Source organism: Oryctolagus cuniculus, chromosome 4, assembly GCF_051225735.1.
Source record: "Oryctolagus cuniculus isolate XC-2025 breed Fujian yellow rabbit chromosome 4, ASM5122573v1, whole genome shotgun sequence".
NCBI classification, from domain to species: domain Eukaryota; kingdom Metazoa; phylum Chordata; class Mammalia; order Lagomorpha; family Leporidae; genus Oryctolagus; species Oryctolagus cuniculus.
The window spans coordinates 142694877-142719722 of record NC_142870.1 but is presented as its reverse complement, the minus strand read 5'-3'; the positions used below and the strand labels follow the sequence as shown (position 1 = coordinate 142719722).

At 51.6% G+C, this 24846-nt stretch overlaps 4 protein-coding genes across 4 annotated transcripts; all 4 read left to right on the top strand.

The window, feature by feature from the left end:
- Positions 1-3713: 3713 nt before the first annotated feature.
- On the top strand, positions 3714-6642 carry LOC127482807 (proline-rich protein 23A-like). The gene has a single exon (XM_089331161.1). The coding sequence runs from the start codon at positions 4323-4325 to the stop codon at positions 5079-5081; it is 759 nt and encodes a 252-aa protein (XP_089187287.1). The 5' UTR covers positions 3714-4322; the 3' UTR covers positions 5082-6642.
- A 2904-nt stretch (positions 6643-9546) lies between these two features.
- LOC138849533 (proline-rich protein 23A-like) lies at positions 9547-10949 on the top strand. The gene has a single exon (XM_070073253.2). The coding sequence runs from the start codon at positions 10164-10166 to the stop codon at positions 10947-10949; it is 786 nt and encodes a 261-aa protein (XP_069929354.2). The 5' UTR covers positions 9547-10163.
- A 3785-nt stretch (positions 10950-14734) lies between these two features.
- Positions 14735-16766, top strand: LOC138849532 (proline-rich protein 23A-like). Its single transcript, XM_070073252.2, has one exon. The coding sequence runs from the start codon at positions 16008-16010 to the stop codon at positions 16764-16766; it is 759 nt and encodes a 252-aa protein (XP_069929353.2). The 5' UTR covers positions 14735-16007.
- Positions 16767-20551: 3785 nt separating this feature from the next.
- On the top strand, positions 20552-22604 carry LOC138849434 (proline-rich protein 23A-like). Its single transcript, XM_089330371.1, has one exon. The coding sequence runs from the start codon at positions 21834-21836 to the stop codon at positions 22602-22604; it is 771 nt and encodes a 256-aa protein (XP_089186497.1). The 5' UTR covers positions 20552-21833.
- Positions 22605-24846: the final 2242 nt, after the last annotated feature.

Here is a 24846-nt window from a genome sequence, read left to right as displayed (position 1 = left end):
GTATAGAAATAATTTGTTTCTTCTATTGATCTGACATCAGGGAGAGAATTATTGGATTTCTGTAGTGTTTCATTGGTAGATTCTTCTGTTTCTTAGTTTTTTATACTGGGTTTTCTTTGAAATCCAGGTTGAACTGTATACTTGATAGCAATATTCCTGTCTTATGCCTCATGTTAATGCTTTGGAATTTCACCATGGAGTGTGATCTTTCCTGGACGTGATTGTCAACAACCCTTGTCCTACCGAAGAAATTAGTTGATGCCCGAGCCAAAAGGTTGGTTCTGTGCTCATTTTGTTTTTCCCAGCTATGTGACTACACTGACTTGTCAGATTATTTCAAGGTTGGCATTTAATTGTGAATGTATATCAAATAGGTGTGTGGAGCCTTGGGGCCATTTCTGTGTGTGGAACCCTGGCCCAAGAGGAAACCAAACCAGTGTGGAGCTTCAGGGATTTCGAGGGAAATGAGCTTCAGGGATGACATGACTGTAGCATCACCTTCAGATTGTCACTATTAAGAAATGGTTTTCTCGTTGCACCAATGTGACTGTGGTTTGGTTTTGAATCGATTCCTGTGGCAATTTGGACGGTTTACACTTCTAGCCACTGAGTATCTTCACATTTCCGCGATTCCGTTTTCTAGGAAGGATTCTACTTCTAGTCTTGATTGTTTGGGGGTTTTCATGTGTGTTTGCGGGTTGGGCTAATGTTTTACACAGCATTGCTAATTTGTCATGTCCCTTCTTTGGCCAAGTTTGTATTCTGTTTCATGAAAAATAAATTATTACTGGTAAGCAAGATGTTATTTTTTCTGACCATTCATTGTATTATCAGTTTCTTTGCCCATTTTCTGTACTTGCATTTTGTGGCTTCATTTCCTCTGTATCTGTTGTCCTACCGAGGTGTGCTTTCTAAGAATCCTTTCAGCTATGGCCTGTGTGGCAAATCTTAGTTTTGTGTATCTGCACATATTTCAATGACACCTTCAAGCTAGTATGTGTTAGGTTTTAGGTGGGTTTGAAGTTCTAAAATGCTGCCTGCACTCTCTCACTCCTTTAAAGATAGTCCTGTACTCCTTTCCCTGCCATGCTAGTAGTGCATGCTCGAAATCTGCCGCTGCTGCTGTCTTTTCCTTGTATGAGATGAGGCTGTTGGCTTTCTTGACTTTGATGTTCTACAGTTTAGTCGGCTGTATTCAGTGTTAGAAAAGCTGTCTGCTGCAACCGGTGACCTTTCACCTCTCGAGAACTAAGCCTTTCGAATTTCAATTTCAAAAGAGTCAGTTTCTCTTGCACATTGCACCCCTCTCCAATCTCCAGAACTGCTGAGAGAACAAGTGATGCTATTCAATCAAAGCCCCACCATGTCTCTCAGTACCCATATGATATTTTATACCCTTTATCATCCTATTTTCCTCCAATTAACTGATGCTATCGTTGCCCGTTTTCAAAATTCGACTTAATTCCTTTATTAGGCAGCATTTGTGTAACATACTATGTTTTTCATTTCTCAAGACTTCAAATTAATTGGGTCCCTTTATATACCTGCTCGCTTTGTCTATAGCGTGAGGAGTAGTTTCTTGGAAAAATTTCACTAATGCATTTCTATCATCTGGGGCCACCAATGGGCTGCCTTGCGAGTGCTGAAGCTCATCGGAGTGAAAGGTAGAGCCAGATTTTTATTTGTTCATGGATTTATGTTTTATTTTTATAGTTTTATTTCACAGGTAGAGTTATAGACGGAGAGAGAGAGAGGGAGAGAGAGAAAGGTCTTCCTTGCATTGGTTTATGTATTTTTACCATTCTTCCTTTCCCAAATCAGGCTAATCACTGATTTAACAGAATGACCTTTGTGATTGACTCCAGATTCACTCTTTAAGATGTATTTATTTAGTGAACACAGAGTGTAAGATTTTATTGTCAGGCTTGCCATTGTGGCACAGAGGGTTACACCACTGCCTGAGAAACCTGCATCTCATATGAGTGCAGGTTCAAGTCCCAGCTGCTCCACTTCCAATCCAGTGCCCTGCTAAAGCATCTGGGAATGCACCAGAAGATGGCTCAAGTGCTTGGGCCCCTGCACCTATGTGGGAGACCTGCATGGAGTTCCAGGATCCTGGGTTCAATCTGGCCTAGCCTTGGCAGCTGTGGCCATTTGGGTGAGTGAATCTCTCTCTCTCTGCCTCTCTCTCACTCTCGGTCTCTGTCTCTCTCACTCTGTCTCTGTCCCCCTCTCTGTCGGTTTGTGTGTGTGTGTGCGTGTGGGTATGTCTCCCTCTCTGTAACTCTTTCCAATAAACAGATAAATCAGTCTTTCAAAAAGAGATGTGACTGCCTTCATGATACAGCAGAAGGTGAAGCGCAGGGCTGGATCACTCAGCCCTTTCTCTCCTTATCACCCCCAGTTCAAACCACCTGCATCTCTCTCTGTCTCTCTGTCTCTTTAAAGAAATAAATAATGCATTTGAAAGGCAGAGTTCTGAGAGGCAGAGAGAGAGAAAGGGAGAGAGAGAGAGAGACAGAGAGAGAGAGAGAGACAGAGAGAGAGAGGTATTCCCTCTGCTGGTTCACTCCCTAAATGGCCACAACGGCCAGAGCTGTGCCAATCCAAAGCCAGGAGCTACTTCCGGGTCTCCCACGTGGGTGCAGGGACCCAAGGATTTGAGCCATCCTCTCAAATCTAAAATCTACAGCTGGACCCACCACACTCGACCCTCAGCACGATCTCTGTGATTTTAACCTTTTCCCTGGAAAATCTGCTTGATAGACCCAGCACAACTACTCTGTTTCCTGTCACAACAGCGCTTTCCCTGGGCACACAGAATCCTCATCCTTCTTGTGGGGCTGGCACGTGCCACACTTCCTACAGAAGGCACGGCGGGTTGTAGGCATGGCCGCCGTGTTTGTTGGAGCACTGTCACCGTGGAAGAGGGTTTAGAAGAGATCCTAACATTGCTCAAGGCTACTCGTTTGCCATAACGAGCTGCTTTACCTTACATATAATATCCTTCTGTATGGGCTCCAACCATTAGAGGAGCACAGCCTTGCCATGAAGTGGAAGTGCCTCTTAAAGTTCCTTTTTTACTTTTTGCAAGATTTATTGATTTGAAAAGCAAAGTTACACAGAGGGAGAGGTGCACACACACACCCACACACAGAGAGAGAAAGAAAGAGAGAGAGAGAGAGAGAGAGAGAGAGGTCTTTCCTGCACTGGTTCACTCCCCACATGGCCACGATGGCTGGAGCCATGGCGATCTGAGGCTAGGAGCCAGGTGCCTCTTCTTGGTCTCCCACGTGGGTGCAGGGGCCTAAGGACTTGAGGCATCTTCTACTGCTTTCCCAGGCCATAGCAGAAAGCTATGAGCAGGAGTTCCTGACTCCTGGCCCTGGCCCTGGTTGCTGTGGTCATTTGGGGAGTGAACCAGCAGAAAGAAGATCTCTCTCTACCTTACCTCTCTCTGACATTCTGCCTTTCAAATCAATAAATATATGTATATCTATTTAATTGATTGCATTGTTTTATCAGTCGATCATTTTGTAACAGTCTTGACCTTCAGGAAAAATATATCACGAAGGGTTCACTTAAGTATTTCAAAAGCACTTTCCATCTGTGAAAAGAAATCAGTTTTCCCCGTTTACTCCTGAAACAAAATGATTTGCGTGCATTACAGGAATTTCTCGTGGGATTTGGATGCGTTGGTTTTGGGGCGGGGTGGGGTGTATCTTTGTGAGTTGAGGTTTCGTCAGAATCTTCGAAGTCCCAGGAAAGCATTCGTTCCAAAGTGAAGAAGCCATCTTCGAAATTCGATTAGCGCTCTGTCATTTCTTGTCTAAGAATCTCTCCCAGTCGCTCGCACCCTGTAGACTTGTAGAAGTCTTTCCCCGCACACTGAGCCACCAATCAGAGCCCCGGATATTGGTCGCACCCATGATTCCGCTGCGGGGTGGAGGCTCCAGGGGGCGGAGTTTGGCGTGACATTTTGCGACTTCCAACACGGTTGGTGGAGCGCTGCTGCACATCCGGATCGGTAGCAGGAAGGCCGAAGGTTCCAAGGTGCGAGGCCCGACCCCGAGGTGGGCGTTGCTCCTCCAAAGCCAGACTGCAGCCCACCCGTCCGTCCGCGGCCACCTCACCCGTCCTCCGCAGACCGCCTCACCCGTCCGTCCGCCGCAGGCCGCCTCTCCTGACCCCGGGGCCTGACAGCGCCCGCAGGCCCGCGCAGCCCGCGAAGCCCGCGCCGCCCGCGCCGCCCGCGAAGCCCGCGCCCGTCGCCCCTCGCGCCCTCTGCCAGGCCCCGGAGCGCAGCCCGCAGCGCCGTCGACATGAGGGGCGTCCGGCCCCGCAGCCCCAGCGCCTGCCCTGAGCCCGCGGGGCCCCCGCAGCCCGGAGCAGCCGGCCCTGCCAAGCGCCGCCGAGTGCAGGAGCCCGCGGCCGCCGAGCCCGGGCCCCAGCCCGGCCTCCCGGCCCCGCCCGCGGCCCCGCCCGCCTCGGCGCTCCCCTCCGTCGTGGTCGTGGTCCTGGCCGCCGGCTGCGCCCTGCAGCTGCCGCTGGACGACGTCGACCTGCTGCTGGAGCCCGCGCCCACGGCGGCCCTCAGCGTGTCTCTGCCCGGCCACACGCTGCTGCTGGTCCCCGAGGGCCTCCTGGAGGCCGCCGGCCAGGGCCCCTCGCCGGGCGGCCTGGCGCTGGCCGCTGTCCTGGACGCCGCGGCCGAGGCCGTCGTGGTACAGCAGCAGCAGCAGCAGCAGCAGCAGCAGCAGGGATTGGTGTGCTCAGCCCCCACGGAGATGGCCGGCCAGGCAGAGGCCTCCGAAGAGGAAGACGACGCCGACCCCGAGCTCCTGGCGTTGCGCGTGGACCCTGCAGCCGGCTGGGCCGCGGGGCTCTGCCTGGGCGCTGCAAGGGGCTCCAGCCCCGGCTCGGCCTTCCACCTGGACTGGGAGCTGTGGCGGCCGCTCCCCGGCTCTCCGCTCCAGCCTCTCCCTGCGTCTCCCAGTCCAGGGCCCCCGGAGCCCCCGGGGCGCCCGCAGCGCCCTCCTCGGCCCGCCTGCAAGGCCCGGAGACGCCTGTTCCAGGAATGAAGGAGCTGCCTCTGCACCCCCTCGCCACGCAGCTGACGCCCAGGTGAGGGGCTTCTGAGAGCCGTTCTGGGGGCCCGGCTGGCTGTGTGTCCGCAAGGGTAGACGGCGCAGAGAGGGAGGCCCTTTGGCTGTAGACGGCCTTGCACCATTCTGCAGGGCTGTTTGTTGGCTCAGCAGGTCTGGGAGAAGGACCATCTCCTCCCACACCCGAGGACAATGCTGCCTGCAGCGCAGGCGCCCGGAGACCTCAGGTTCTGCTTGGGCCCTGCTCTGCGCACAAGGCACCCAGGCACTGTCATGGCCCTGACCTTTGCTTCGAGCCTCAGCTCAGCACTTGTGGAAAACTTTGCCAGCCCGCCCCCAGCACCCTACCACTGGACCCCTCGTCTCGTCTCCCACATTGCAATGAGGACGGAATCGGTTTGCTTCGGGCCCTAGACTCTGCAAGCTCTTGGCAAACGTCTGACCGTGGACTCTTCCTGATGCTGGCCCTAGTCCCTTTCGGGGGGTCTGGAAAACAGTTGGATGTGGACCAAACAAAGCACTGGGCACCGTGACCACGTACCCCCCATTTGGTTCATGACTAGGTTAGCAAGTAGTTAGGTTTGGGAGTTAGGGTTGTGCACCCCCCTCCCCCCAAAGACCAACTCTTTCCCATTCATTGCTTCCTGTCTATTTGTAAGATAATGCCCCATGCATGTTCAAAGTTCCCAATTCTAAGTCTCTTTTGTGTTGTTCTAGGATCCCGAGTATATGTTGTACATTGTTGCTACTGTATAGAAATAATTTGTTTCTTCTATTGATCTGACATCGGGGAGAGAATTATTGGATTTCTGTAGTGTTTCATTGGTAGATTCTTCTGTTTCTTAGTTTTTTATACTGGGTTTTCTTTGAAATCCAGGTTGAACTGTATACTTGATAGCAATATTCCTGTCTTATGCCTCATGTTAATGCTTTGGAATTTCACCATGGAGTGTGATCTTTCCTGGACGTGATTGTCAACAACCCTTGTCCTACCGAAGAAATTAGTTGATGCCCGAGCCAAAAGGTTGGTTCTGTGCTCATTTTGTTTTTCCCAGCTATGTGACTACACTGACTTGTCAGATTATTTCAAGGTTGGCATTTAATTGTGAATGTATATCAAATAGGTGTGTGGAGCCTTGGGGCCATTTCTGTGTGTGGAACCCTGGCCCAAGAGGAAACCAAACCAGTGTGGAGCTTCAGGGATTTCGAGGGAAATGAGCTTCAGGGATGACATGACTGTAGCATCACCTTCAGATTGTCACTATTAAGAAATGGTTTTCTCGTTGCACCAATGTGACTGTGGTTTGGTTTTGAATCGATTCCTGTGGCAATTTGGACGGTTTACACTTCTAGCCACTGAGTATCTTCACATTTCCGCGATTCCGTTTTCTAGGAAGGATTCTACTTCTAGTCTTGATTGTTTGGGGGTTTTCATGTGTGTTTGCGGGTTGGGCTAATGTTTTACACAGCATTGCTAATTTGTCATGTCCCTTCTTTGGCCAAGTTTGTATTCTGTTTCATGAAAAATAAATTATTACTGGTAAGCAAGATGTTATTTTTTCTGACCATTCATTGTATTATCAGTTTCTTTGCCCATTTTCTGTACTTGCATTTTGTGGCTTCATTTCCTCTGTATCTGTTGTCCTACCGAGGTGTGCTTTCTAAGAATCCTTTCAGCTATGGCCTGTGTGGCAAATCTTAGTTTTGTGTATCTGCACATATTTCAATGACACCTTCAAGCTAGTATGTGTTAGGTTTTAGGTGGGTTTGAAGTTCTAAAATGCTGCCTGCACTCTCTCACTCCTTTAAAGATAGTCCTGTACTCCTTTCCCTGCCATGCTAGTAGTGCATGCTCGAAATCTGCCGCTGCTGCTGTCTTTTCCTTGTATGAGATGAGGCTGTTGGCTTTCTTGACTTTGATGTTCTACAGTTTAGTCGGCTGTATTCAGTGTTAGAAAAGCTGTCTGCTGCAACCGGTGACCTTTCACCTCTCGAGAACTAAGCCTTTCGAATTTCAATTTCAAAAGAGTCAGTTTCTCTTGCACATTGCACCCCTCTCCAATCTCCAGAACTGCTGAGAGAACAAGTGATGCTATTCAATCAAAGCCCCACCATGTCTCTCAGTACCCATATGATATTTTATACCCTTTATCATCCTATTTTCCTCCAATTAACTGATGCTATCGTTGCCCGTTTTCAAAATTCGACTTAATTCCTTTATTAGGCAGCATTTGTGTAACATACTATGTTTTTCATTTCTCAAGACTTCAAATTAATTGGGTCCCTTTATATACCTGCTCGCTTTGTCTATAGCGTGAGGAGTAGTTTCTTGGAAAAATTTCACTAATGCATTTCTATCATCTGGGGCCACCAATGGGCTGCCTTGCGAGTGCTGAAGCTCATCGGAGTGAAAGGTAGAGCCAGATTTTTATTTGTTCATGGATTTATGTTTTATTTTTATAGTTTTATTTCACAGGTAGAGTTATAGACGGAGAGAGAGAGAGGGAGAGAGAGAAAGGTCTTCCTTGCATTGGTTTATGTATTTTTACCATTCTTCCTTTCCCAAATCAGGCTAATCACTGATTTAACAGAATGACCTTTGTGATTGACTCCAGATTCACTCTTTAAGATGTATTTATTTAGTGAACACAGAGTGTAAGATTTTATTGTCAGGCTTGCCATTGTGGCACAGAGGGTTACACCACTGCCTGAGAAACCTGCATCTCATATGAGTGCAGGTTCAAGTCCCAGCTGCTCCACTTCCAATCCAGTGCCCTGCTAAAGCATCTGGGAATGCACCAGAAGATGGCTCAAGTGCTTGGGCCCCTGCACCTATGTGGGAGACCTGCATGGAGTTCCAGGATCCTGGGTTCAATCTGGCCTAGCCTTGGCAGCTGTGGCCATTTGGGTGAGTGAATCTCTCTCTCTCTGCCTCTCTCTCACTCTCGGTCTCTGTCTCTCTCACTCTGTCTCTGTCCCCCTCTCTGTCGGTTTGTGTGTGTGTGTGCGTGTGGGTATGTCTCCCTCTCTGTAACTCTTTCCAATAAACAGATAAATCAGTCTTTCAAAAAGAGATGTGACTGCCTTCATGATACAGCAGAAGGTGAAGCGCAGGGCTGGATCACTCAGCCCTTTCTCTCCTTATCACCCCCAGTTCAAACCACCTGCATCTCTCTCTGTCTCTCTGTCTCTTTAAAGAAATAAATAATGCATTTGAAAGGCAGAGTTCTGAGAGGCAGAGAGAGAGAAAGGGAGAGAGAGAGAGAGACAGAGAGAGAGAGAGAGACAGAGAGAGAGAGGTATTCCCTCTGCTGGTTCACTCCCTAAATGGCCACAACGGCCAGAGCTGTGCCAATCCAAAGCCAGGAGCTACTTCCGGGTCTCCCACGTGGGTGCAGGGACCCAAGGATTTGAGCCATCCTCTCAAATCTAAAATCTACAGCTGGACCCACCACACTCGACCCTCAGCACGATCTCTGTGATTTTAACCTTTTCCCTGGAAAATCTGCTTGATAGACCCAGCACAACTACTCTGTTTCCTGTCACAACAGCGCTTTCCCTGGGCACACAGAATCCTCATCCTTCTTGTGGGGCTGGCACGTGCCACACTTCCTACAGAAGGCACGGCGGGTTGTAGGCATGGCCGCCGTGTTTGTTGGAGCACTGTCACCGTGGAAGAGGGTTTAGAAGAGATCCTAACATTGCTCAAGGCTACTCGTTTGCCATAACGAGCTGCTTTACCTTACATATAATATCCTTCTGTATGGGCTCCAACCATTAGAGGAGCACAGCCTTGCCATGAAGTGGAAGTGCCTCTTAAAGTTCCTTTTTTACTTTTTGCAAGATTTATTGATTTGAAAAGCAAAGTTACACAGAGGGAGAGGTGCACACACACACCCACACACAGAGAGAGAAAGAAAGAGAGAGAGAGAGAGAGAGAGAGAGAGAGAGGTCTTTCCTGCACTGGTTCACTCCCCACATGGCCACGATGGCTGGAGCCATGGCGATCTGAGGCTAGGAGCCAGGTGCCTCTTCTTGGTCTCCCACGTGGGTGCAGGGGCCTAAGGACTTGAGGCATCTTCTACTGCTTTCCCAGGCCATAGCAGAAAGCTATGAGCAGGAGTTCCTGACTCCTGGCCCTGGCCCTGGTTGCTGTGGTCATTTGGGGAGTGAACCAGCAGAAAGAAGATCTCTCTCTACCTTACCTCTCTCTGACATTCTGCCTTTCAAATCAATAAATATATGTATATCTATTTAATTGATTACATTGTTTTATCAGTCGATCATTTTGTAACAGTCTGACCTTCAGGAAAAATATATCACAAAGGGTTCACTTAAGTATTTCAAAAGCACTTTCCATCTGTGAAAAGAAATCAGTTTTCCCCATTTACTCCTGAAACAAAATGATTTGCGTGCATTACAGGAATTTCTCGTGGGATTTGGATGCGTTGGTTTTGGGGCGGGGTGGGGTGTATCTTTGTGAGTTGAGGTTTCGTCAGAATCTTCGAAGTCCCAGGAAAGCATTCGTTCCAAAGTGAAGAAGCCATCTTCGAAATTCGATTAGCGCTCTGTCATTTCTTGTCTAAGAATCTCTCCCAGTCGCTCGCACCCTGTAGACTTGTAGAAGTCTTTCCCCGCACACTGAGCCACCAATCAGAGCCCCGGATATTGGTCGCACCCATGATTCCGCTGCGGGGCGGAGGCTCCAGGGGGCGGAGTTTGGCATGACATTTTGCGACTTCCAACACGGTTGGTGGAGCGCTGCTGCACATCCGGATCGGTAGCAGGAAGGCCGAAGGTTCCAAGGTGCGAGGCCCGACCCCGAGGTGGGCGTTGCTCCTCCAAAGCCAGACTGCAGCCCACCCGTCCGTCCGCGGCCACCTCACCCGTCCTCCGCAGACCGCCTCACCCGTCCGTCCGCCGCAGGCCGCCTCTCCTGACCCCGGGGCCTGACAGCGCCCGCAGGCCCGCGAAGCCCGCGAAGCCCGCGAAGCCCGCGCCCGTCGCCCCTCGCGCCCTCTGCCAGGCCCCCGGAGCGCAGCCCGCAGCGCCGTCGACATGAGGGGCGTCCGGCCCCGCAGCCCCAGCGCCTGCCCTGAGCCCGCGGGGTCCCCGCAGCCCGGAGCAGCCGGCCCTGCCAAGCGCCGCCGAGTGCAGGAGCCCGCGGCCGCCGAGCCCGGGCCCCAGCCCGGCCTCCCGGCCCCGCCCGCGGCCCCGCCCGCCTCGGCGCTCCCCTCCGTCGTGGTCGTGGTCCTGGCCGCCGGCTGCGCCCTGCAGCTGCCGCTGGACGACGTCGACCTGCTGCTGGAGCCCGCGCCCACGGCGGCCCTCAGCGTGTCTCTGCCCGGCCACACGCTGCTGCTGGTCCCCGAGGGCCTCCTGGAGGCCGCCGGCCAGGGCCCCTCGCCGGGCGGCCTGGCGCTGGCCGCTGTCCTGGACGCCGCGGCCGAGGCCGTCGTGGTACAGCAGCAGCAGCAGCAGCAGCAGCAGCAGCAGCAGCAGCAGCAGCAGCAGCAGCAGCAGCAGCAGCAGGGATTGGTGTGCTCAGCCCCCACGGAGATGGCCGGCCAGGCAGAGGCCTCCGAAGAGGAAGACGACGCCGACCCCGAGCTCCTGGCGTTGCGCGTGGACCCTGCAGCCGGCTGGGCCGCGGGGCTCTGCCTGGGCGCTGCAAGGGGCTCCAGCCCAGGCTCGGCCTTCCACCTGGACTGGGAGCTGTGGCGGCCGCTCCCCGGCTCTCCGCTCCAGCCTCTCCCTCCGTCTCCCAGTCCAGAGCCCCCGGGGCGCCCGCAGCGCCCTCCTCGGCCCGCCTGCAAGGCCCGGAGACGCCTGTTCCAGGAATGAAGGAGCTGCCTCTGCACCCCCTCGCCACGCAGCTGACGCCCAGGTGAGGGGCTTCTGAGAGCCGTTCTGGGGGCCCGGCTGGCTGTGTGTCCGCAAGGGTAGACGGCGCAGAGAGGGAGGCCCTTTGGCTGTAGACGGCCTTGCACCATTCTGCAGGGCTGTTTGTTGGCTCAGCAGGTCTGCGAGAAGGACCATCTCCTCCCACACCCGAGGACAATGCTGCCTGCAGCGCAGGCGCCCGGAGACCTCAGGTTCTGCTTGGGCCCTGCTCTGCGCACAAGGCACCCAGGCACTGTCATGGCCCTGACCTTTGCTTCGAGCCTCAGCTCAGCACTTGTGGAAAACTTTGCCAGCCCGCCCCCAGCACCCTACCACTGGACCCCTCGTCTCGTCTCCCACATTGCAATGAGGACGGAATCGGTTTGCTTCGGGCCCTAGACTCTGCAAGCTCTTGGCAAACGTCTGACCGTGGACTCTTCCTGATGCTGGCCCTAGTCCCTTTCGGGGGGTCTGGAAAACAGTTGGATGTGGACCAAACAAAGCACTGGGCACCGTGACCACGTACCCCCCATTTGGTTCATGACTAGGTTAGCAAGTAGTTAGGTTTGGGAGTTAGGGTTGTGCACCCCCCTCCCCCCAAAGACCAACTCGTTCCCATTCATTGCTTCCTGTCTATTTGTAAGATAATGCCCCATGCATGTTCAAAGTTCCCAATTCTAAGTCTCTTTTGTGTTGTTCTAGGATCCCGAGTATATGTTGTACATTGTTGCTACTGTATAGAAATAATTTGTTTCTTCTATTGATCTGACATCGGGGAGAGAATTATTGGATTTCTGTAGTGTTTCATTGGTAGATTCTTCTGTTTCTTAGTTTTTTATACTGGGTTTTCTTTGAAATCCAGGTTGAACTGTATACTTGATAGCAATATTCCTGTCTTATGCCTCATGTTAATGCTTTGGAATTTCACCATGGAGTGTGATCTTTCCTGGACGTGATTGTCAACAACCCTTGTCCTACCGAAGAAATTAGTTGATGCCCGAGCCAAAAGGTTGGTTCTGTGCTCATTTTGTTTTTCCCAGCTATGTGACTACACTGACTTGTCAGATTATTTCAAGGTTGGCATTTAATTGTGAATGTATATCAAATAGGTGTGTGGAGCCTTGGGGCCATTTCTGTGTGTGGAACCCTGGCCCAAGAGGAAACCAAACCAGTGTGGAGCTTCAGGGATTTCGAGGGAAATGAGCTTCAGGGATGACATGACTGTAGCATCACCTTCAGATTGTCACTATTAAGAAATGGTTTTCTCGTTGCACCAATGTGACTGTGGTTTGGTTTTGAATCGATTCCTGTGGCAATTTGGACGGTTTACACTTCTAGCCACTGAGTATCTTCACATTTCCGCGATTCCGTTTTCTAGGAAGGATTCTACTTCTAGTCTTGATTGTTTGGGGGTTTTCATGTGTGTTTGCGGGTTGGGCTAATGTTTTACACAGCATTGCTAATTTGTCATGTCCCTTCTTTGGCCAAGTTTGTATTCTGTTTCATGAAAAATAAATTATTACTGGTAAGCAAGATGTTATTTTTTCTGACCATTCATTGTATTATCAGTTTCTTTGCCCATTTTCTGTACTTGCATTTTGTGGCTTCATTTCCTCTGTATCTGTTGTCCTACCGAGGTGTGCTTTCTAAGAATCCTTTCAGCTATGGCCTGTGTGGCAAATCTTAGTTTTGTGTATCTGCACATATTTCAATGACACCTTCAAGCTAGTATGTGTTAGGTTTTAGGTGGGTTTGAAGTTCTAAAATGCTGCCTGCACTCTCTCACTCCTTTAAAGATAGTCCTGTACTCCTTTCCCTGCCATGCTAGTAGTGCATGCTCGAAATCTGCCGCTGCTGCTGTCTTTTCCTTGTATGAGATGAGGCTGTTGGCTTTCTTGACTTTGATGTTCTACAGTTTAGTCGGCTGTATTCAGTGTTAGAAAAGCTGTCTGCTGCAACCGGTGACCTTTCACCTCTCGAGAACTAAGCCTTTCGAATTTCAATTTCAAAAGAGTCAGTTTCTCTTGCACATTGCACCCCTCTCCAATCTCCAGAACTGCTGAGAGAACAAGTGATGCTATTCAATCAAAGCCCCACCATGTCTCTCAGTACCCATATGATATTTTATACCCTTTATCATCCTATTTTCCTCCAATTAACTGATGCTATCGTTGCCCGTTTTCAAAATTCGACTTAATTCCTTTATTAGGCAGCATTTGTGTAACATACTATGTTTTTCATTTCTCAAGACTTCAAATTAATTGGGTCCCTTTATATACCTGCTCGCTTTGTCTATAGCGTGAGGAGTAGTTTCTTGGAAAAATTTCACTAATGCATTTCTATCATCTGGGGCCACCAATGGGCTGCCTTGCGAGTGCTGAAGCTCATCGGAGTGAAAGGTAGAGCCAGATTTTTATTTGTTCATGGATTTATGTTTTATTTTTATAGTTTTATTTCACAGGTAGAGTTATAGACGGAGAGAGAGAGAGGGAGAGAGAGAAAGGTCTTCCTTGCATTGGTTTATGTATTTTTACCATTCTTCCTTTCCCAAATCAGGCTAATCACTGATTTAACAGAATGATCTTTGTGATTGACTCCAGATTCACTCTTTAAGATGTATTTATTTAGTGAACACAGAGTGTAAGATTTTATTGTCAGGCTTGCCATTGTGGCACAGAGGGTTACACCACTGCCTGAGAAACCTGCATCTCATATGAGTGCAGGTTCAAGTCCCAGCTGCTCCACTTCCAATCCAGTGCCCTGCTAAAGCATCTGGGAATGCAATAGAAGATGGCTCAAGTGCTTGGGCCCCTGCACCTATGTGGGAGACCTGCATGGAGTTCCAGGATCCTGGGTTCAATCTGGCCTAGCCTTGGCAGCTGTGGCCATTTGGGTGAGTGAATCTCTCTCTGCCTCTCTCTCACTCTCGGTCTCTGTCTCTCTCACTCTGTCTCTGTCCCCCTCTCTGTCGGTTTGTGTGTGTGTGTGCGTGTGGGTATGTCTCCCTCTCTGTAACTCTTTCCAATAAACAGATAAATCAGTCTTTCAAAAAGAGATGTGACTGCCTTCATGATACAGCAGAAGGTGAAGCACAGGGCTGGATCACTCAGCCCTTTCTCTCCTTATCACCCCCAGTTCAAACCACCTGCATCTCTCTCTGTCTCTCTGTCTCTTTAAAGAAATAAATAATGCATTTGAAAGGCAGAGTTCTGAGAGGCAGAGAGAGAGAGAGAGAGAGAGAGAGAGAGGTCTTCCCTCTGCTGGTTCACTCCCTAAATGGCCACAACGGCCAGAGCTGTGCCAATCCAAAGCCAGGAGCTACTTCTGGGTCTCCCACGTGGGTGCAGGGACCCAAGGATTTGAGCCATCCTCTCCTGTTTTCTGACACTCTTAAATCTACAGCTGGACCCACCACACTCGACCCTCAGCACGATCTCTGTGATTTTAACCTTTTCCCTGGAAAATCTGCTTGATAGACCCAGCACAACTACTCTGTTTCCTGTCACAACAGCGCTTTCCCTGGGCACACAGAATCCTCATCCTTCTTGTGGGGCTGGCACGTGCCACACTTCCTACAGAAGGCACGGCGGGTTGTAGGCATGTCCGCCGTGTTTGTTGGAGCACTGTCACCGTGGAAGAGGGTTTAGAAGAGATCCTAACATTGCTTAAGGCTACTCGTTTGCCATAACGAGCTGCTTTACCTTACATATAATATCCTCCTGTATGGGCTCCAACCATTAGAGGAGCACAGCCTTGCCATGAAGTGGAAGTGCCTCTTAAAGTTCCTTTTTTACTTTTTGCAAGATTTATTGATTTGAAAAGCAAAGTTACACAGAGGGAGAGGTGCACACACACACCCACACACAGAGAGAGAAAGAAAGAGAGAGAGAGAGAGAGAGAGAGAGAGAGAGGTCTTTCCTGCACTGGTTCACTCCCCACATGGCCACGATGGCTGGAGCCATGGCGATCTGAGGCTAGGAGCCAGGTGCCTCTTCTTGGTCTCCCACGTGGGTGCAGGGGCCTAAGGACTTGAGGCATCTTCTACTGCTTTCCCAGGCCATAGCAGAAAGCTATGAGCAGGAGTTCCTGACTCCTGGCCCTGGCCCTGGTTGCTGTGGTCATTTGGGGAGTGAACCAGCAGAAAGAAGATCTCTCTCTACCTTACCTCTCTCTGACATTCTGCCTTTCAAATCAATAAATATATGTATATCTATTTAATTGATTGCATTGTTTTATCAGTCGATCATTTTGTAACAGTCTTGACCTTCAGGAAAAATATATCACAAAGGGTTCACTTAAGTATTTCAAAAGCACTTTCCATCTGTGAAAAGAAATCTGTTTTCCCCATTTACTCCTGAAACAAAATGATTCGCGTGCATTACAGGAATTTCTCGTGGGATTTGGATGCGTTGGTTTTGGGGCGGGGTGGGGTGTATCTTTGTGAGTTGAGGTTTCGTCAGAATCTTCGAAGTCCCAGGAAAGCATTCGTTCCAAAGTGAAGAAGCCATCTTCGAAATTCGATTAGCGCTCTGTCATTTCTTGTCTAAGAATCTCTCCCAGTCGCTCGCACCCTGTAGACTTGTAGAAGTCTTTCCCCGCACACTGAGCCACCAATCAGAGCCCCGGATATTGGTCGCACCCATGATTCCGCTGCGGGGTGGAGGCTCCAGGGGGCGGAGTTTGGCGTGACATTTTGCGACTTCCAACACGGTTGGTGGAGCGCTGCTGCACATCCGGATCGGTAGCAGGAAGGCCGAAGGTTCCAAGGTGCGAGGCCCGACCCCGAGGTGGGCGTTGCTCCTCCAAAGCCAGACTGCAGCCCACCCGTCCGTCCGCGGCCACCTCACCCGTCCTCCGCAGACCGCCTCACCCGTCCGTCCGCCGCAGGCCGCCTCTCCTGACCCCGGGGCCTGACAGCGCCCGCAGGCCCGCGAAGCCCGCGAAGCCCGCGAAGCCCGCGCCCGTCGCCCCTCGCGCCCTCTGCCAGGCCCCCGGAGCGCAGCCCGCAGCGCCGTCGACATGAGGGGCGTCCGGCCCCGCAGCCCCAGCGCCTGCCCTGAGCCCGCGGGGCCCCCGCAGCCCGGAGCAGCCGGCCCTGCCAAGCGCCGCCGAGTGCAGGAGCCCGCGGCCGCCGAGCCCGGGCCCCAGCCCGGCCTCCCGGCCCCGCCCGCGGCCCCGCCCGCCTCGGCGCTCCCCTCCGTCGTGGTCGTGGTCCTGGCCGCCGGCTGCGCCCTGCAGCTGCCGCTGGACGACGTCGACCTGCTGCTGGAGCCCGCGCCCACGGCGGTCCTCAGCGTGTCTCTGCCCGGCCACACGCTGCTGCTGGTCCCCGAGGGCCTCCTGGAGGCCGCCGGCCAGGGCCCCTCGCCGGGCGGCCTGGCGCTGGCCGCTGTCCTGGACGCCGCGGCCGAGGCCGTCGTGGTACAGCAGCAGCAGCAGCAGCAGCAGCAGCAGCAGCAGCAGCAGGGATTGGTGTGCTCAGCCCCCACGGAGATGGCCGGCCAGGCAGAGGCCTTTGAAGACGAAGACGACGCCGACCCCGAGCTCCTGGCGTTGCGCGTGGACCCTGCAGCCGGCTGGGCCGCGGGGCTCTGCCTGGGCGCTGCAAGGGGCTCCAGCCCCGGCTCGGCCTTCCACCTGGACTGGGAGCTGTGGCGGCCGCTCCCCGGCTCTCCGCTCCAGCCTCTCCCTCCGTCTCCCAGTCCAGAGCCCCCGGGGCGCCCGCAGCGCCCTCCTCGGCCCGCCTGCAAGGCCCGAAGACGCCTGTTCCAGGAATGAAGGAGCTGCCTCAGCACCCCCTCGCCACGCAGCTGACGCCCAGGTGAGGGGCTTCTGAGAGCCGTTCTGGGGGCCCGGCTGGCTGTGTGTCCGCAAGGGTAGACGGCGCAGAGAGGGAGGCCCTTTGGCTGTAGACGGCCTTGCACCATTCTGCAGGGCTGTTTGTTGGCTCAGCAGGTCTGGGAGAAGGACCATCTCCTCCCACACCCGAGGACAATGCTGCCTGCAGCGCAGGCGCCCGGAGACCTCAGGTTCTGCTTGGGCCCTGCTCTGCGCACAAGGCACCCAGGCACTGTCATGGCCCTGACCTTTGCTTCGAGCCTCAGCTCAGCACTTGTGGAAAACTTTGCCAGCCCGCCCCCAGCACCCTACCACTGGACCCCTCGTCTCGTCTCCCACATTGCAATGAGGACGGAATCGGTTTGCTTCGGGCCCTAGACTCTGCAAGCTCTTGGCAAACGTCTGACCGTGGACTCTTCCTGATGCTGGCCCTAGTCCCTTTCGGGGGGTCTGGAAAACAGTTGGATGTGGACCAAACAAAGCACTGGGCACCGTGACCACGTACCCCCCATTTGGTTCATGACTAGGTTAGCAAGTAGTTAGGTTTGGGAGTTAGGGTTGTGCACCCCCCTCCTCCCAAAGACCAACTCGTTCCCATTCATTGCTTCCTGTCTATTTGTAAGATAATGCCCCATGCATGTTCAAAGTTCCCAATTCTAAGTCTCTTTTGTGTTGTTCTAGGATCCCGAGTATATGTTGTACATTGTTGCTACTGTATAGAAATAATTTGTTTCTTCTATTGATCTGACATCGGGGAGAGAATTATTGGATTTCTGTAGTGTTTCATTGGTAGATTCTTCTGTTTCTTAGTTTTTTATACTGGGTTTTCTTTGAAATCCAGGTTGAACTGTATACTTGATAGCAATATTCCTGTCTTATGCCTCATGTTAATGCTTTGGAATTTCACCATGGAGTGTGATCTTTCCTGGACGTGATTGTCAACAACCCTTGTCCTACCGAAGAAATTAGTTTATGCCCGAGCCAAAAGGTTGGTTCTGTGCTCATTTTGTTTTTCCCAGCTATGTGACTACACTGACTTGTCAGATTATTTCAAGGTTGGCATTTAATTGTGAATGTATATCAAATAGGTGTGTGGAGCCTTGGGGCCATTTCTGTGTGTGGAACCCTGGCCCAAGAGGAAACCAAACCAGTGTGGAGCTTCAGGGATTTCGAGGGAAATGAGCTTCAGGGATGACATGACTGTAGCATCACCTTCAGATTGTCACTATTAAGAAATGGTTTTCTCGTTGCACCAATGTGACTGTGGTTTGGTTTTGAATCGATTCCTGTGGCAATTTGGACGGTTTACACTTCTAGCCACTGAGTATCTTCACATTTCCGCGATTCCGTTTTCTAGGAAGGATTCTACTTCTAGTCTTGATTGTTTGGGGGTTTTCATGTGTGTTTGCGGGTTGGGCTAATGTTTTACACAGCATTGCTAATTTGTCATGTCCCTTCTTTGGCCAAGTTTGTATTCTGTTTCATGAAAAATAAATTATTACTGGTAAGCAAGATGTTATTTTTTCTGACCATTCATTGTATTATCAGTTTCTTTGCCCATTTTCTGTACTTGCATTTTGTGGCTTCATTTCCTCTGTATCTGTTGTCCTACCGAGGTGTGCTTTCTAAGAATCCTTTCAGCTATGGCCTGTGTGGCAAATCTTAGTTTTGTGTATCTGCACATATTTCAATGACACCTTCAAGCTAGTATGTGTTAGGTTTTAGGTGGGTTTGAAGTTCTAAAATGCTGCCTGCACTCTCTCACTCCTTTAAAGATAGTCCTGTCCTCCTTTCCCTGCCATGCTAGTAGTGCATGCTCGAAATCTGCCGCTGCTGCTGTCTTTTCCTTGTATGAGATGAGGCTGTTGGCTTTCTTGACTTTGATGTTCTACAGTTTAGTCGGCTGTATTCAGTGTTAGAAAAGCTGTCTGCTGCAACCGGTGACCTTTCACCTCTCGAGAACTAAGCCTTTCGAATTTCAATTTCAAAAGAGTCAGTTTCTCTTGCACATTGCACCCCTCTCCGATCTCCAGAACTGCTGAGAGAACAAGTGATGCTATTCAATCAAAGCCCCACCATGTCTCTCAGTACCCATATGATATTTTATACCCTTTATCATCCTATTTTCCTCCAATTAACTGATGCTATCGTTGCCCGTTTTCAAAATTCGACTTAATTCCTTTATTAGGCAGCATTTGTGTAACATACTATGTTTTTCATTTCTCAAGACTTCAAATTAATTGGGTCCCTTTATATACCTGCTCGCTTTGTCTATAGCGTGAGGAGTAGTTTCTTGGAAAAATTTCACTAATGCATTTCTATCATCTGGGGCCACCAATGGGCTGCCTTGCGAGTGCTGAAGCTCATCGGAGTGAAAGGTAGAGCCAGATTTTTATTTGTTCATGGATTTATGTTTTATTTTTATAGTTTTATTTCACAGGTAGAGTTATAGACGGAGAGAGAGAGAGGGAGAGAGAGAAAGGTCTTCCTTGCATTGGTTTATGTATTTTTACCATTCTTCCTTTCCCAAATCAGGCTAATCACTGATTTAACAGAATGATCTTTGTGATTGACTCCAGATTCACTCTTTAAGATGTATTTATTTAGTGAACACAGAGTGTAAGATTTTATTGTCAGGCTTGCCATTGTGGCACAGAGGGTTACACCACTGCCTGAGAAACCTGCATCTCATATGAGTGCAGGTTCAAGTCCCAGCTGCTCCACTTCCAATCCAGTGCCCTGCTAAAGCATCTGGGAATGCAATAGAAGATGGCTCAAGTGCTTGGGCCCCTGCACCTATGTGGGAGACCTGCATGGAGTTCCAGGATCCTGGGTTCAATCTGGCCTAGCCTTGGCAGCTGTGGCCATTTGGGTGAGTGAATCTCTCTCTGCCTCTCTCTCACTCTCGGTCTCTGTCTCTCTCACTCTGTCTCTGTCCCCCTCTCTGTCGGTTTGTGTGTGTGTGTGCGTGTGGGTATGTCTCCCTCTCTGTAACTCTTTCCAATAAACAGATAAATCAGTCTTTCAAAAAGAGATGTGACTGCCTTCATGATACAGCAGAAGGTGAAGCACAGGGCTGGATCACTCAGCCCTTTCTCTCCTTATCACCCCCAGTTCAAACCACCTGCATCTCTCTCTGTCTCTCTGTCTCTTTAAAGAAATAAATAATGCATTTGAAAGGCAGAGTTCTGAGAGGCAGAGAGAGAGAGAGAGAGAGAGAGAGAGAGGTCTTCCCTCTGCTGGTTCACTCCCTAAATGGCCACAACGGCCAGAGCTGTGCCAATCCAAAGCCAGGAGCTACTTCTGGGTCTCCCACGTGGGTGCAGGGACCCAAGGATTTGAGCCATCCTCTCCTGTTTTCTGACACTCTTAAATCTACAGCTGGACCCACCACACTCGACCCTCAGCACGATCTCTGTGATTTTAACCTTTTCCCTGGAAAATCTGCTTGATAGACCCAGCACAACTACTCTGTTTCCTGTCACAACAGCGCTTTCCCTGGGCACACAGAATCCTCATCCTTCTTGTGGGGCTGGCACGTGCCACACTTCCTACAGAAGGCACGGCGGGTTGTAGGCATGTCCGCCGTGTTTGTTGGAGCACTGTCACCGTGGAAGAGGGTTTAGAAGAGATCCTAACATTGCTTAAGGCTACTCGTTTGCCATAACGAGCTGCTTTACCTTACATATAATATCCTCCTGTATGGGCTCCAACCATTAGAGGAGCACAGCCTTGCCATGAAGTGGAAGTGCCTCTTAAAGTTCCTTTTTTACTTTTTGCAAGATTTATTGATTTGAAAAGCAAAGTTACACAGAGGGAGAGGTGCACACACACACCCACACACAGAGAGAGAAAGAAAGAGAGAGAGAGAGAGAGAGAGAGAGAGAGAGGTCTTTCCTGCACTGGTTCACTCCCCACATGGCCACGATGGCTGGAGCCATGGCGATCTGAGGCTAGGAGCCAGGTGCCTCTTCTTGGTCTCCCACGTGGGTGCAGGGGCCTAAGGACTTGAGGCATCTTCTACTGCTTTCCCAGGCCATAGCAGAAAGCTATGAGCAGGAGTTCCTGACTCCTGGCCCTGGCCCTGGTTGCTGTGGTCATTTGGGGAGTGAACCAGCAGAAAGAAGATCTCTCTCTACCTTACCTCTCTCTGACATTCTGCCTTTCAAATCAATAAATATATGTATATCTATTTAATTGATTGCATTGTTTTATCAGTCGATCATTTTGTAACAGTCTTGACCTTCAGGAAAAATATATCACAAAGGGTTCACTTAAGTATTTCAAAAGCACTTTCCATCTGTGAAAAGAAATCTGTTTTCCCCATTTACTCCTGAAACAAAATGATTCGCGTGCATTACAGGAATTTCTCGTGGGATTTGGATGCGTTGGTTTTGGGGCGGGGTGGGGTGTATCTTTGTGAGTTGAGGTTTCGTCAGAATCTTCGAAGTCCCAGGAAAGCATTCGTTCCAAAGTGAAGAAGCCATCTTCGAAATTCGATTAGCGCTCTGTCATTTCTTGTCTAAGAATCTCTCCCAGTCGCTCGCACCCTGTAGACTTGTAGAAGTCTTTCCCCGCACACTGAGCCACCAATCAGAGCCCCGGATATTGGTCGCACCCATGATTCCGCTGCGGGGTGGAGGCTCCAGGGGGCGGAGTTTGGCGTGACATTTTGCGACTTCCAACACGGTTGGTGGAGCGCTGCTGCACATCCGGATCGGTAGCAGGAAGGCCGAAGGTTCCAAGGTGCGAGGCCCGACCCCGAGGTGGGCGTTGCTCCTCCAAAGCCAGACTGCAGCCCACCCGTCCGTCCGCGGCCACCTCACCCGTCCTCCGCAGACCGCCTCACCCGTCCGTCCGCCGCAGGCCGCCTCTCCTGACCCCGGGGCCTGACAGCGCCCGCAGGCCCGCGAAGCCCGCGAAGCCCGCGAAGCCCGCGAAGCCCGCGCCCGTCGCCCCTCGCGCCCTCTGCCAGGCCCCCGGAGCGCAGCCCGCAGCGCCGTCGACATGAGGGGCGTCCGGCCCCGCAGCCCCAGCGCCTGCCCTGAGCCCGCGGGGCCCCCGCAGCCCGGAGCAGCCGGCCCTGCCAAGCGCCGCCGAGTGCAGGAGCCCGCGGCCGCCGAGCCCGGGCCCCAGCCCGGCCTCCCGGCCCCGCCCGCGGCCCCGCCCGCCTCGGCGCTCCCCTCCGTCGTGGTCGTGGTCCTGGCCGCCGGCTGCGCCCTGCAGCTGCCGCTGGACGACGTCGACCTGCTGCTGGAGCCCGCGCCCACGGCGGTCCTCAGCGTGTCTCTGCCCGGCCACACGCTGCTGCTGGTCCCCGAGGGCCTCCTGGAGGCCGCCGGCCAGGGCCCCTCGCCGGGCGGCCTGGCGCTGGCCGCTGTCCTGGACGCCGCGGCCGAGGCCGTCGTGGTACAGCAGCAGCAGCAGCAGCAGCAGCAGCAGCAGCAGCAGCAGCAGCAGCAGCAGGGATTGGTGTGCTCAGCCCCCACGGAGATGGCCGGCCAGGCAGAGGCCTTTGAAGACGAAGACGACGCCGACCCCGAGCTCCTGGCGTTGCGCGTGGACCCTGCAGCCGGCTGGGCCGCGGGGCTCTGCCTGGGCGCTGCAAGGGGCTCCAGCCCCGGCTCGGCCTTCCACCTGGACTGGGAGCTGTGGCGGCCGCTCCCCGGCTCTCCGCTCCAGCCTCTCCCTCCGTCTCCCAGTCCAGAGCCCCCGGGGCGCCCGCAGCGCCCTCCTCGGCCCGCCTGCAAGGCCCGAAGACGCCTGTTCCAGGAATGAAGGAGCTGCCTCAGCACCCCCTCGCCACGCAGCTGACGCCGAGGTGAGGGGCTTCTGAGAGCCGTTCTGGGGGCCCGGCTGGCTGTGTGTCCGCAAGGGTAGACGGCGCAGAGAGGGAGGCCCTTTGGCTGTAGACGGCCTTGCACCATTCTGCAGGGCTGTTTGTTGGCTCAGCAGGTCTGGGAGAAGGACCATCTCCTCCCACACCCGAGGACAATGCTGCCTGCAGCGCAGGCGCCCGGAGACCTCAGGTTCTGCTTGGGCCCTGCTCTGCGCACAAGGCACCCAGGCACTGTCATGGCCCTGACCTTTGCTTCGAGCCTCAGCTCAGCACTTGTGGAAAACTTTGCCAGCCCGCCCCCAGCACCCTACCACTGGACCCCTCGTCTCGTCTCCCACATTGCAATGAGGACGGAATCGGTTTGCTTCGGGCCCTAGACTCTGCAAGCTCTTGGCAAACGTCTGACCGCGGACTCTTCCTGATGCTGGCCCTAGTCCCTTTCGGGGGGTCTGGAAAACAGTTGGACGTGGACCAAACAAAGCACTGGGCACCGTGACCACGTACCCCCCATTTGGTTCATGACTAGGTTAGCAAGTAGTTAGGTTTGGGAGTTAGGGTTGTGCACCCCCTCCCCCCAAAGACCAACTCTTTCCCATTCATTGCTTCCTGTCTATTTGTAAGATAATGCCCCATGCATGTTCAAAGTTCCCAATTCTAAGTCTCTTTTGTGTTGTTCTAGGATCCTGAGTATATGTTGTACATTGTTGCTACTGTATAGAAATAATTTGTTTCTTCTATTGATCTGACATCGGGGAGAGAATTATTGGATTTCTGTAGTGTTTCATTGGTAGATTCTTCTGTTTCTTAGTTTTTTATACTGGGTTTTCTTTGAAATCCAGGTTGAACTGTATACTTGATAGCAATATTCCTGTCTTATGCCTCATGTTAATGCTTTGGAATTTCACCATGGAGTGTGATCTTTCCTGGACGTGATTGTCAACAACCCTTGTCCTACCGAAGAAATTAGTTGATGCCCGAGCCAAAAGGTTGGTTCTGTGCTCATTTTGTTTTTCCCAGCTATGTGACTACACTGACTTGTCAGATTATTTCAAGGTTGGCATTTAATTGTGAATGTATATCAAATAGGTGTGTGGAGCCTTGGGGCCATTTCTGTGTGTGGAACCCTGGCCCAAGAGGAAACCAAACCAGTGTGGAGCTTCAGGGATTTCGAGGGAAATGAGCTTCAGGGATGACATGACTGTAGCATCACCTTCAGATTGTCACTATTAAGAAATGGGTTTCTCGTTGCACCAATGTGACTGTGGTTTGGTTTTGAATCGATTCCTGTGGCAATTTGGACGGTTTACACTTCTAGCCACTGAGTATCTTCACATTTCCGCGATTCCGTTTTCGAGGAAGGATTCTACTTCTAGTCTTGATTGTTTGGGGGTTTTCATGTGTGTTTGCGGGTTGGGCTAATGTTTTACACAGCATTGCTAATTTGTCATGTCCCTTCTTTGGCCAAGTTTGTATTCTGTTTCATGAAAAATAAATTATTACTGGTAAGCAAGATGTTATTTTTTCTGACCATTCATTGTATTATCAGTTTCTTTGCCCATTTTCTGTACTTGCATTTTGTGGCTTCATTTCCTCTGTATCTGTTGTCCTACCGAGGTGTGCTTTCTAAGAATCCTTTCAGCTATGGCCTGTGTGGCAAATCTTAGTTTTGTGTATCTGCACATATTTCAATGACACCTTCAAGCTAGTATGTGTTAGGTTTTAGGTGGGTTTGAAGTTCTAAAATGCTGCCTGCACTCTCTCACTCCTTTAAAGATAGTCCTGTCCTCCTTTCCCTGCCATGCTAGTAGTGCATGCTCGAAATCTGCCGCTGCTGCTGTCTTTTCCTTGTATGAGATGAGGCTGTTGGCTTTCTTGACTTTGATGTTCTACAGTTTAGTCGGATGTATTCAGTGTTAGAAAAGCTGTCTGCTGCAACCGGTGACCTTTCACCTCTCGAGAACTAAGCCTTTCGAATTTCAATTTCAAAAGAGTCAGTTTCTCTTGCACATTGCACCCCTCTCCGATCTCCAGAACTGCTGAGAGAACAAGTGATGCTATTCAATCAAAGCCCCGCCATGTCTCTCAGTACCCATATGATATTTTATACCCTTTATCATCCTATTTTCCTCCAATTAACTGATGCTATCGTGGCCCGTTTTCAAAATTCGACTTAATTCCTTT